This window comes from Hirundo rustica, chromosome 3 (assembly GCF_015227805.2).
Source record: "Hirundo rustica isolate bHirRus1 chromosome 3, bHirRus1.pri.v3, whole genome shotgun sequence".
Lineage (NCBI taxonomy): Eukaryota > Metazoa > Chordata > Aves > Passeriformes > Hirundinidae > Hirundo > Hirundo rustica.
The window spans coordinates 50,319,656-50,332,649 of NC_053452.1; the positions used below are offsets into that span (position 1 = coordinate 50,319,656).

The 12,994-nt window shown below is 37.3% G+C and overlaps 1 protein-coding gene across 6 annotated transcripts in view; it reads right to left on the reverse strand.

The window, feature by feature from the left end:
* Nucleotides 1-12,994, reverse strand: part of UTRN (utrophin) — a 351,387-nt gene that overhangs the window by 222,899 nt on the left and 115,494 nt on the right. For all 6 annotated transcript variants that reach the window (XM_040060117.2, XM_040060120.2, XM_040060116.1 and 3 more), the window contains 12 exons: nt 11,813-11,947; nt 11,176-11,325; nt 9,637-9,798; nt 9,176-9,304; nt 8,564-8,737; nt 7,821-7,976; nt 6,292-6,462; nt 4,385-4,564; nt 2,494-2,622; nt 2,188-2,358; nt 1,511-1,660; nt 264-401 (listed from right to left, as the gene is read on the reverse strand). In XM_040060117.2, coding sequence (XP_039916051.1) covers nt 264-401; nt 1,511-1,660; nt 2,188-2,358; nt 2,494-2,622; nt 4,385-4,564; nt 6,292-6,462; nt 7,821-7,976; nt 8,564-8,737; nt 9,176-9,304; nt 9,637-9,798; nt 11,176-11,325; nt 11,813-11,947 — 1,845 coding nt within the window. The remainder of the gene's footprint in view (nt 1-263; nt 402-1,510; nt 1,661-2,187; nt 2,359-2,493; nt 2,623-4,384; nt 4,565-6,291; nt 6,463-7,820; nt 7,977-8,563; nt 8,738-9,175; nt 9,305-9,636; nt 9,799-11,175; nt 11,326-11,812; nt 11,948-12,994) is intronic.

Genomic DNA, 12,994 nt, shown 5'->3' on the forward strand with positions numbered 1-12,994 from the left:
ATACATAGTGGTGGCCCTCTGTGAAGCTGTGAAAAGAACTTTAAAAATCAAAACCATTCCCTCAAAACCTAGAAATGGGAAAATTCATATTTTGGAATTGCAAAGATTCAGAGACTCAAATGTGCGCACATACATTTAACTCTCTCCCAGAGAATCACAGTGTGCTGAAAGAGTCACAACTTATAAAATATGGATTACAGGTTGTAAGTGGGATACCAACAGGAAAATTGATAAACAAGCTGTAGTAACTATCATAACTGTACCTGCACACTCTTGTACTTTTTCTGCAGAAGCAGCAACTGTAGGCGGATCTTCTCTCTCCTATGGTCCTCCATAGGCTGCTGGAGCAACTCCCCTCCTCTCTGTAAAATTTCTTCAATCTGAGCTCTTTCTTTATCCAGCTAAAATTACAAAAATCTCTATTATCTACAGAAATTAATTTTAGAAACATTATTAACAGCAACTATACCAAGCTTTTGTTTTATTATCCAAATGGGAACCACATAAATTCAAGCAGAGATTCTACTCTACAGCTACCAAATCATAAAATACAACTTGGTCATTGCATAAACTTCATAAAGAGATGCACTGAAGGAAATTTAATGAGCCAGCAGTATGCAGTTACATCAACAGGTTATTATGACTTTAGCTCCATTTCTATTTCATACAGTCCTTGACAATAATAAGCAAGATCAGAGCACAACAGGCCAAAACCAAAAAAATTCATTAAATATAAAAACAGTATAAAAGGAAGGCAATGTTCTATTACAATAGGTCCTTCTACAGAAATCTTTTAAAATTTGCGATCTGTAATATACATGGCATTTTCCATAGACTTATATCCAGCTTTCCAGCTCAGTTTATAGTATTTGAGCTGCTTAAAACAAAGGCAGGTAAAGTGGTCTGACAGGAATTTACCCAATTTTGTAGACAACAAGGCTACAGTGGACAAGATGCTAACAAAACTATGGTAGTTTTATATGGGTGAATAGCAGAGCCCAGATAAGAATCTAGAAGATAAATTTTGTTCAAAGCTTTTATTTGGACTTCCAACATAGAGCCACATTACAAGACTCTTACTTGCACCTTACCTCGCAAGCATCCTCTGACCTGGCCTATGCACTGTGATTCATTCTATCATACCAGTTTAAGTTTGAACCTCATTCAAATATCGTTCAGAACAGGAAGGATTCCTTCCAAAGAGCTACTTTGAGTAGGAGATAAAAGATAGATAAACAAAAGTCAGAGTTCACTACCTGTATTCTATAAAATCATGATGAAAATACCAACTCAAGTATGATTAATTACTCTCAGCACAAGAGCCAAGAGGCAACAGCTATGGAGAAAGTATTGGAAAACTGTGCAGGGTACCCAACAACCTTGTAGTTCCCTTCCTTTTCTAAACTTAAGACATTTTCTCAGAATTCCCCTTAAAGTCTGGAGCAATGCAACCTGGGACAAAATAGAAAGTCATTTATTCAATTATTTATTTGTTCCATTGCTCACAAACCTTTTCATCTTCCCCAGTCAACTCCAGATGTTTTTCCACAACTTTTAACATATTCTGTATGTCACTCTCAAATTTGTCCAAGTCCAGAAAAGCCACTCTAGCTTCACGGGGCTCTGACATAACAGGAAGTCGTTCTTGTCCAACAAGCATCTGCAAAGCAAAATAAAACATTGGTCAAGCTGAAAATTTAGTCTCAGCTTCCCCATACAATCCCCCATGAACAGGTATATCAGTTTGCAGGACCATTACATATCAGTATAAATCAAAACTGTAAGAGTTGCTTGATCTGAGAGACAGCTTGAACACACTTGGTAGTTATTACCAAGTTTCTACTTTCAAACTTTAATCTGAGTTTTTTGTTCTCAAAATAAATGAAAAATCTCCAGTCACATTAGCTTAAGGTATTGTTTTGTAGCTCCCAAATACGTAATGCAATACATACAATTTTCTGAACAGCTGTTTGTAAATTTTCCCATGAAACACAAGTCATCACCTGCTACTCAGGTAAAAAAAGCAGCTCGTCTAAAAATCAGCCTATTTTTCACATATAAATACCTACACTTAGGAGAGAACTCAAAAGCAGCAAAGTGCTGTTCTAATAAACAGGGAACTATCCACTACAGCCACCTTCTTGGCACAGACTTCCCAAGCAAGTTCTGGGGCTCGTTTATCCTCACCTTGGCACTTTTGATGTGCTGAGAGACCTTCTCAAAATTACGGTTGAGTTCTGCCAGTTTGGGTTCAACAAGTTCCCGGCACGACACGCCCCGACCATTCATTAAGATGACAGCCTGGTCACGTACATTATCCACTCGGAGACTGACATCGTCTAATTCAGATGTTAAACGCTAAGAAGTGGAAGAAAATTTAAAATGGTTATCTCCTAGGCAAGGAGAGAAAAATAAAAAGAAAGCAAACTTGACATAATTCAGAATCCATGAGTTGACTGGTAATATTTTGATAGATAACACAACACTTCCTACCTTTACAGTTTCCTCCTTTTGGCTAGCTGGTTTTTTCTCAATTTCATCCAGTAAGGCTTCAGCCTGATACAACCAAGTACTTATGTGGGCAACGTTTTCATCAAAAATTTCCAGCTGGCCCTGATGATTCTGGAAGAAGATGAAAAAAATGTATGAATATGAGAAACTTCTAAAAATCCAACCAAAACAGCAACAACCAAAAAAAAAAAAAAAAAAAAAAAAAAAAAAAAAAAAAAAAAAAAACCCACACAAAACCAAAAATCCCCAAACAAACAACCAAAAGTCCCCAAACAAACAAGCAAACAAAACCTGCGCACCAAATGCCTGCACAAACTCAAAAAACCCCATTAGATAAATCAACCACGCCAAAATCTTGTAAGTAGAACAGATTTTGATAAAATAGTACTATGGACACTTTCTAATGAAACACTGAAAATTAAATTGTATCTTTCATCTTCTACAGTATTTACAAAAATTCAATTTCCATTCTAGACTCTTTGATAATATAATTTCTAATCCATGGAAAGGGAAATAGAAGTAGCTGAGGTAGTTTGTACAACTAAAAAGAGACAACGTACTACAACATTACAGCCAGATCATAATATCTCAGCCTACCAAAAGCTCCACAATTTTTTCTATCACCACTAACAGGTACAACAGTTTGCACTATGTGTGGTTGCTGGGTTTTTTTAATTAGAATGGGATTACACCCAGCTTATGAATTATAGCAATCAAGTTCTGATAGTTTATTGATTACATTAAAATATTTCTTCCTCTTATGAAAAGTCACAAAATTATAGACATGTTAATTAAGTCTGCTTTCACATGCAGTCAGAAATTGTAACATTAGGTTCCCCAGACAGATGCAATATCATTTTGTGTATCAGATTCAGAGAAGTAACAATCTGTTTAAACCTTTAAACAACATGAAAAGGTAGACAAGATTTGCTCTTTTAGAATAACAAAACAAAGGGAGAAGAGAAGAGAGAGAAAGCCTATGACTGCTTTTTAAGGATAAATTGTTTTGCTACATGGAGCTATAAGGTTCTTGATGTTGATAGAGAAAGCGTAGACAATACTTGTCACCAGATATGAACATAATCTAGAACTATTTAGTTATAGATCATCCTTACAGCATTTACACATAAAGGTAAACTACCTGACTACTCCTAACATGGGTTTGGATTACAAAATAAACACTATCACCTGCAACAAGCACTGGACAGGAGGCACAGGGCTCACCTTCCATGTATACACTAAAATTTCCACAACTTTCACATTCAGAAGTCCCTGATAAGGGTTGATTGTCATAACTAGCTAAACAACACCAAAGTATTTATATAAAAGCATCAGTCTGATACTTGTATCAGTTGTAGACTGTTTCATGTCCATTTAGCTTAATTAGCAGCTTTATCTGTATAACATGCTTGGGCTTTAATTTAATCAGCCAAACAGATGCTGTTGCAATACTCGAACACTTGCAGTTATGGTCTGTCCAAAAGAGCAATAGGTGACACAGTAACAAGTGCTTTGCTGAACACTACTACAAAGTTATCCATTGTCTATTAAATAGCCATCTTCTGGGTCTCAAGGCAATCTGCCAACACAAACCCACTCTGTTCATGTTGGAGCTAGCACAGAGGCTGAATATTCAAGCTGAATAAAGAACAGCACATGCAGCAGTCCAGTTTTCAATCTTGCTCATTGTATACCGCCTCATGACCTACCTCTCCATCTACAGCATAAACAGATATCCATTCCACATTCTTTTAAGCCCATGAGGCATCATGGAAGCTTTACTTTACAGAGAAGTGAGACAAGTGAAAACCTCAACTGCTCCAAAGGGGTGAAAGGAGAGCTACCCTGAATATTTCTCACACATGCAACTTACCAACAAGGTGTCACACCAGTCCTCAGTCCAGGTTCGAACTCTGCTCCAGCCAGCATTAAGGACACACAGCTTCTCCTCCAGAACAGTCTCACTCCCTTCCACCAGAGACTGGAGTGCAGTGCAACTTTCTGTGATGCTCTTCAGATCAGTCTTCCTTCTCTCCAGCTCTCTCAGCACATTCTGAAACAAGTTTAGCTATTAACACTGCAATGCCCCCAAACACAAGAGAGGTAGATTTTTACCTCCACAGGAAACACATATATTATAGGTGATCTTCACATGTGGAAAGAATTAAACCAAGAATAATTGCCTTTTGTTTACAGTCACTCTCTGTACATAGTGATCTCATTTTTTAAGAGAGAGTGAGAGCACAATGCATGTAAGGGACTTCTGGTTTGTTGTCTAAGATCATCTTCACTGTTTCTTTTCATTATGTAGGTATCTAATTTTTTTGCGAACCATCACAACTTATTAGTGCAGATGTTCAATTCAGTGGCTACATATTACAGAATCCCTATTTTTATATTATCTATATAGAGATATGTAAATATATGTATCTTTCGTTCTACCCTTTTTTCCAAGTCATCTTGCTTTTAAAGTGGGGGGGTTTTATCCAAAAAAAACCCCACCTTTTTTGTAAGTATGTATACTGACATGCAAATTAAGCAATATGTCATCTCTTGAATATCAGTACATGGTTTCCACATGGAAAACAGACCTCTTGCCACACAAGATCACCAATTATTATTGATGATATCTGCCTACTTAGAAAGCTCTCTGATGTCACTGTACACTGTGGTGAAGAATGCACTTAATCATAGTCAGTGTCTGGAGCTCCTTGAACATATTATCTATGAAGTAACTTATTATTTTATCATAAATTATTATCTTAGAAACAGAAATAAATACTCAAGTTACTACATTTTAAAATTGCCTCTAGAAAACTTTAAAACAGAAAGGACAATTTTGTATGCAACATAAAGGACTTGTCCTCCCGGTGATGCAGCATAAGAGCCATTATTTGCATGACTTACAAATGTATAGTAAGTATACTTTTAATAAGGATTCCCAAGTTTGTCTGGAAATGAATCTTGGGGATACAGCCACAGCAAAACCTTTGTGCTAATAATTGCTAATCCTGATTGAAACACATGAGAACCAGTTATTTTAGACTGAGTTTGCAATCTGGTGAGCTTTCAAGTTTTAAGATTGCAGACAGACCCATTCCAGAAGTAAAAGGTGACAGAAAACAAAAACTGGAAATGCCAGTATTGCTGAATGGTATCAACTGCTACTTGTTGCTAACTCCTAATAATATCCAAATTTCTACAATGTGAGAAAATACAATTACTCTGAAGAAAGTAACCAACACATTTGCCTGTTTCAATTAAAAGCTTCAACTTGAATGTGAAAGAAAATAAGGAATTACAGTAGCCTCTTATTTTGCAAAGTCAGAATTTTGAAGACAAAGCTGTTTCAGTGAAAAGTTAGAAACTCGATTTTTCTTTCAAAGCACTTTTCATTTAATGCACTTTCAGTTTGCTCTATTAGTAAAATATTTGACCAAGTTCACAATTATATTTGCTGATAATTTTAAGAATATTATACTTGTGAATGTGTAAGAGATACAGTAATTATTAAATATCTATTAGTACTAAGTATGTAGTAATATCCTAAATATTTCACTGGCCATTTAATGTTGATACAAGATGCCTAAGATGAAGCTGGTCAGACCCAGTAAGGTACTGAACACGAACAACTGACTCTACTAAAAGGATGTGCAGATCCCTTTCAGGATGTGGGAGATTAGGAACAAGTTACAGGCTGTTAAAATCACAGCCATTTCTACATAGTATTGCCATAATGTCAGAATTTTTTTCTAAAAATGTTTAGTAAGCCATGCTTACTTTGGCCCAAGCAATTTCTGAATCCAGATCAGAAAGCAAGCTCTCTGAAGTAGACTTCTGCACGAGGTCAGCTTCAGTGGTAGCCAGCCACTCTGACAGAGAGGCAGACTCCTTCCTCATTTTGCGTGCCAGCTGGGTTGCTCTTTCAAGGTCTTGTTTTCCTTCTGTCACCTACCAAAAAATAAAATAAAAAAAATAAGAGGACAGAAAGAAAACAAAATTAGATTTTAAAAGATAGCAAATGCAAAAGAACTTGACAGCTAACATATCCACCTAAATATATAAAATCCTTGCATCTTAAAACTGTCTTGCTTTAAGGAAGGACCCTAAAAGGAAAATTTATAAGCATCTGTATCTCACTATACACTGCAGAATATATACAAATAATTTTAAACTGAGATACACCCAAAGGAGATGAATAAACCTGCATACTAATTTATTTATAGCTAGCAATCACCAAATAAAGTGATGTTTATCACTTAATTTTGACTTTTAGCTGAAACTCAAAGGACCGTAGAATCCAGCCACTCACACAGGTAAAATTAAATTCCTCCTAATAATTTGTAAGGCTTGCTAGCAGAAAGCTGTAAAGGAAAAATTCACTGAAAATTTAGTCTGGCCTTAAAAACATATCAGTAAAATTAATATAAAATTTGATGTCTGCTGCAGTAAATTAATTCATATTTTACACCAGTTAGTCCGGTCAAATTTTAACAGACTTGAGAACTCCAAGCATCACAGTCAGAATCAACTGACATTTTAAAAAATTGTGCTCTGTTCTCTGATCAGAAAGAAAAATTGTAACATTTTACTGCAAGTAACTCTGCCTTTCTATCCTTTCCTAATCTCTTGCTTATATGCATTCTAGAATCCACAGTTTCCTGGATGTTCTCAGCTTTACAACTGCAAAATATTTCCTAGGACCTCCTAGGACCTATTCTGAGATATTCCAATAATCTGTAATCTGACCCTTTACCCCAGCTTAATTCATTGAACACTGAACAGACATAAATCCACTTGGGATTCCAATTTAATTTAGGTGGAGAGGCCTACCTGCCCTGTAAGGGTTTAACCATTTTTAAACACTTCTCTTGGATAAGTAAATACTCAACTAATTAAAAAATTATGCAATATTTAATGCAGTTCATGGGAAATACAGCTTTGCCTGCACTATTTCACACTGAGAACTACCATTTAGATGAACTATAATTCAAAACCATCATGACACCAAAAAAACTCAGATTGACTCACGTGTCTCACATGACAATCTGGCCATAAATTATCTAAAGGACTTCAATGAATGGTAGGTCAGTTTTGCCAGCGCAATCAAAACTCTGTGTACCTTCCTTTCTTCAAGGCTACCTCTTTTCCAGGGAGGTATGAGTAATCTTTAATCTTTCAGCTGATTGCTCCTGGAGGTACCAACTAGCCTACATACTATCAGCATTAGAATCAAACTTAAAACACCATGTAACAACAAAGAAGAGAATTAACACGCAGACAAATATTCATACATTTATTTTTCTTACCTGTGCCCCCAAGTCATTGTAAAGAAATTTCAGTGCTGTCAGTTGTTCATCCATCCCTTTGGGATTATCCGTCTGTTGTTTCTGTACAATTTGCCTTCCTGTCTTGATGACAGTTTCAACTTCCAATTTCACCTCACTGAGGGTCTTATAGAGTTTCTAAAAGCACAAATATTTTTATTGGTGATCAATTTGTAGTGCAGGTTTTCTGACTCTGCTTCCTCTGAGTACCTTAACTTCAAATTGCACTTAAACTCTGATTTATAAATTAATAGCAATATCTGACAAGAAGATTCCAAACTCCTGATGTTCTATATTTTATTCTAGTTTTTATTTTCAAAAATGAATGTTCTATATTTTATTCTAGTTTTTATTTTCAAAAATGAGTAAGATCAATAATTTAACAGTGTTTACTCCAAGGCTAACATTGTGATCTGTACTTCATCTTATACACAGTCTTTGTTTTGTTCAAATACTAATGACTGTGATGCTTCTCCAGAACGTAAGGATGAACCAGGGAAGGGAGTTTCAGCTGTTCCACTGTATCTATGATCAACAGCCCACTACTTTCATGTCCCACAAGAATACGAGTTTTTTAGTTAAAGTGCTCTGTTAGCGCTTTCCAATGAGCTGCAATAGTTTAGTGAAAACTTTAAGCAAAATTTCCCCAGGAGAGAGTTTAAGCAACAAAAACTACACAAAAAAGAAGCACCCCCAAGCACGAGTCGTGAACATTGCATACATACCATGCACTTTTCCAAGTGAGCCTGGATTACATCTGGGTCAGTATCCTTCACATCCAAGACATGAAGTTCAGCTTTTACACCATCCAACACCCGCTTGCAATCTAACATGCGCTGCTCAAAATTGGCTGGTTTCTGGAAAAGCTGATACTTTGTACAAACCTCACGGAGCTTTCTCTGTTTTAATGAATATTACATTGAAAGATTGTTTTAAACTAGTACCGGCACTTGAAAAAATAACCTTTAAAGCATCTCATACCACAGATTATAACCTATCATGTCACCACAAATCAATACAAATGGAATTTTGGCTTGGCAAATAATGTTGCCATCTACATATTCCTAATCTATACCTGAGATGCAAGAGAAATGGGATTCAGCATCATAACACTTTGAAAATACCCATTCTACTCATGTACAGAGACTTGCTGACATTCAGCATTTATCCCATGACACTTGTGAAATTTAAGCTTCTTTGTTCAATTCATCTAGGGCTGCTTGTTTCTTTATGAAAGCACATAAAAGCACACACTATTTTCTTCTGAGATTCAGCTGACTGCACCAAACAATTTACAGGCTGACACAGCAGTGTGTAAGGGTGACTCATGTCTTTACCTGCAAAGCATCCAGCTGAGTTCCACCACGGGGAGATCTGCATTCAGGAGAAGCAGGAGGGAAAGAGCGAGCACTTTTCTTCAGCTCCTCTAAGGTGGATTCATGAGCTTGAATCTCAGCTTGAATTTTCTGCCAAATCACAGAAGCAGGAAAAAAACACATTACAAAATCACTCGCAGAGAGAGGAAGGGGAGCTCTCTTACCACCCACCAGAAGTAAATCTACTCTGTAAAACTTAAACACCACCAGTTTATTTTAAATATTCTGCCTTTGGTGACAGTTTGCTAAATTGAAAGCTGCTGTTATTCAATACAACCTTCTTAAAAAAAGAAAACACTCCAGATTACAAAAGAGAACACTTAGTGCATCAACACAAAACTGAAATTTATCACTATGTCTAGACTGAGTGCTACCATCAAGTATTTCCAAAAGTTTTGTAGTGAAGAGCTATACAGAAATACCTGGGCCTCCTGGGGCATCTGAAAGGCATCTATCCTATCAGTCAGGTAAGATGTCAGCTGTCTATCCAGATCTCCTAAACTTTCCTGCAAGACCTGCAGCATGTGGTCGGTCTCTCGCATGGTCTGAAGCTGTTGTTCCAAGGCGATCTGACGGCTTACCGCCTGAGAAGGACAGAAAGGTAAGACAAGATGCAGCAGTAATTGAATACAAACTATAGTAGACTTCCTCAAAACAAGGTGGTAGAGACAAAAAAAAAAAAATTCTACACCTGGAGGACTGGCTAAAAAGCATCCTAGAAAGCAGCAAGTTTTGAAACTTGCTGTGGCTTCTGATCCAGTAACTGACAAACAGTGGAACAGAAGCAGAGTTCTGCTGCTAGATACATATACGATAGTAAAAACACACCTCTCCTAGCACCTCTGAAAGAAAGTATTCTGTTAAAACCACACCAGTTTCAAATACTAGCTAATCAATGGGAATTGCAATAGACCACAGATCAATGTTGTCTGATATGTTAATATTCACATTTCCTTTCAAAACAATAAACTCATTTGGTTATACTGTCAAAACAGAAGTTCACCGTTTTTTCCCTTTATTGCCTCTTCCTTTAATAGCATCTAAAGTGTCACTGCCTGCACAGGAACACAAATTCCCCACTATCAGCATGTGCACGCACAGACCAGTGCATGTGCACACACAGAGATATGGAGAGTTGTCAAAAGCCCAGGGTGCTAGTGCTGCAGCTGCCAAAGCAAACAGGTTTTTATATGGCAATACTGCTGTAACAGGAAAAACAGTAGTCAATGCTAACTTAAACATCAGCACGTTGCCCCCAGCTGAGGGCACTGCATTCATGTTGCTCATTGTAATGAAGATGAACTGAAAATCCCTCTATGATTACATTTTTTCATCAGTGACAGAAAACAACTCCCATCCTACAATTTGGCAGCAGCCTGTATTACCAGGATACAGAACACAAATTACAAACCTATGCTACCTGAAACACAGCTAGTCTTCCCCTACTTATTAAATCTATAAAAGACTAGACTGAAGTAGGAGAAGAGGAAGAAGATCACCTAATAGATGAGTAATGAGAAGGATGTTTTCCTTCTGCTCTTTGTTTCAGCATGACTTCTTCCTAGCTATTTCTAAGAGTAACAAAATGTCACTTATGCTCCTCATTTTTACAGTCAGTGAGAAAATGACCAGTATCTATGGCAGTAGCAAGGCAATATTAAGCTGTTAATATTGAGCTGTTTCTTGATTTTGGAATTGTCTTTTTGTCAAAATTATCTGAAAAATACCAGGGCATCCCTGCAGTGCAAGCTTGCAAAACAAAACTTAACTCATGTCATGAAAAACAGAAAAGCACCTTGCTCTTTGGAAAATTTTTACAAATTGAAAACAGCTGACGACACTGACGTTATTTATTTTTTTCCTGTATTGCAGTCTGGCATCTTTGAATTCAGCTAACAAGAATCATTTCAGACTTGAGCTGAAAAATCCAGTCTACTTCAACCCTAACCCCAAGTTCTTACCAAGTGACTCAATTCCTCATAGCGGGCATTGAAAGCTTCCAGCTTTTCACTGATGATGTCATCGAGAATCCCTCCATCAATCAACGTCTGCCCGAGTTCCCGAATCTGGGTTCGATTATCGGCTGGATGACGCAAGACTGATTCCAGGGACTAATTAGAAAAAGTTTGAAAGGTCAAGACACTGAATATTACTGGATTTTCAGAGCTGGAAATCCAGTTGTATACACAAGTTTAACACTTCAACTGTCTTGAGAGTACTCAAAAAGCATGAATTAGTTATGGCTTAATTCATAATGGCACAGGGCATTACGGCATAGAGATGATAATCAAACTTCACAGCACTTTTTGCCTACTCACATAATTTCATACTACTATAGCCCTGGAAGGAATTAACTCATTTACACAGGCTAGGCACACCATTTTTTCACAGTCCCAAGTACGGCACTATCACATACAGTGAAAGTCCTCTTTGGCTGGAGAATCTTACAAATATCGATTTCCAATTCAGAGTCATATGTTCACTTGATGTGTAGAATCAGAATATTCAGCACATTTCAGTATGTTACTGAAATGCAGAATTTTTTTTTTAAACAGAGCTATCTGAAAAATTACTCATCTGACAGAATCATTATAATACCTCAAGAGCATCATTGACAGCATCCAATTTATCAGGCAGATTTCCTGTCATTTTCACCCTTTCTTCCAGATTGTTTAGCCAAGCTGTTTCTAAATCAAGATACTGAAGCAGCTCAATCCAACAGGACCATACTTCCTAGGAGCAACAGAAAAGGAAAAAATTAGCCTAGAATGCCAGGCAGAGCTCATATACCCTATGAACACAAAGATATATGTCTGAGAAACCATCTAGGAGATACAAATAGAAAAATATTAAAAAACATGTCACAATAGAGTATGTTCTAGATAGAAAATCATGCAGCTCTATCAGGAAGATACAGAGAAAGGAGCATAGTAGTCTCTAAACTCCTGTTAGAACTATCACTGACAAAGGTTCACATAACTATGTAAGAATGTCACAAAATGCAGCCACTCCTCTTTCAAATTCAGGATGCACACACCCTGCCCCAGACCATAATCTCATGTTCTAGCTATTTTTGGATTTAAACCTTTAATTTCTGGTAAGTTCCTTTTTGCCATTTTGTAAGACACACAGATCAGTAACAGGTCTGTGAGATAAGTTACTTATTTGCAGAAGCATCAAAGACAATTATAAAACTGAAGTTAGATGATGTCTCATGGATTCCAAAGACATCATTTCAAGGGAAAGTAATCTTGGAAAAGAGTAAAATGCATTTATGCTGAAGCTACTGTATTCAGACATTTTAAGTGTCCTTCTCCATCCCCCTCTTGTGCCATCAGCCTTCATTTTACAGAATAACAGAATCACTTGTGTTGGAAAAGATCTGAGAGATCATCCTGTCCAACCTGTGACCAAACACCCCCTTGTCAACAAGGCCATGGCACACAGCGCCACATCCAGTCTTGCCTTAAACACCTCCAGGGACAGTGACTCCACCATCTCCCTGGGTAGCCCATTCCAATGTTTAATCATTCTTTGTGTGAAGAAATTTTTCCCAATGCCCAACCTAAAACTCCTCTGGAGCACCTTGAAGCCATTTCGTCTCATCCTGTCACTGGCCTCAGAGAGGAGGCCAAACCCCACCTGGCTACACTCTCCTTTCAAGCAGCTGTACAGAGCAATAAGGAGCCTCAGCCTCCTTTTCTCCACACTAAACACTCAGGTCCCTCAGGAGCTCCTCATAGCACTTGTGCTCCAGACCTTCCAACGAGCTTTGCTGCC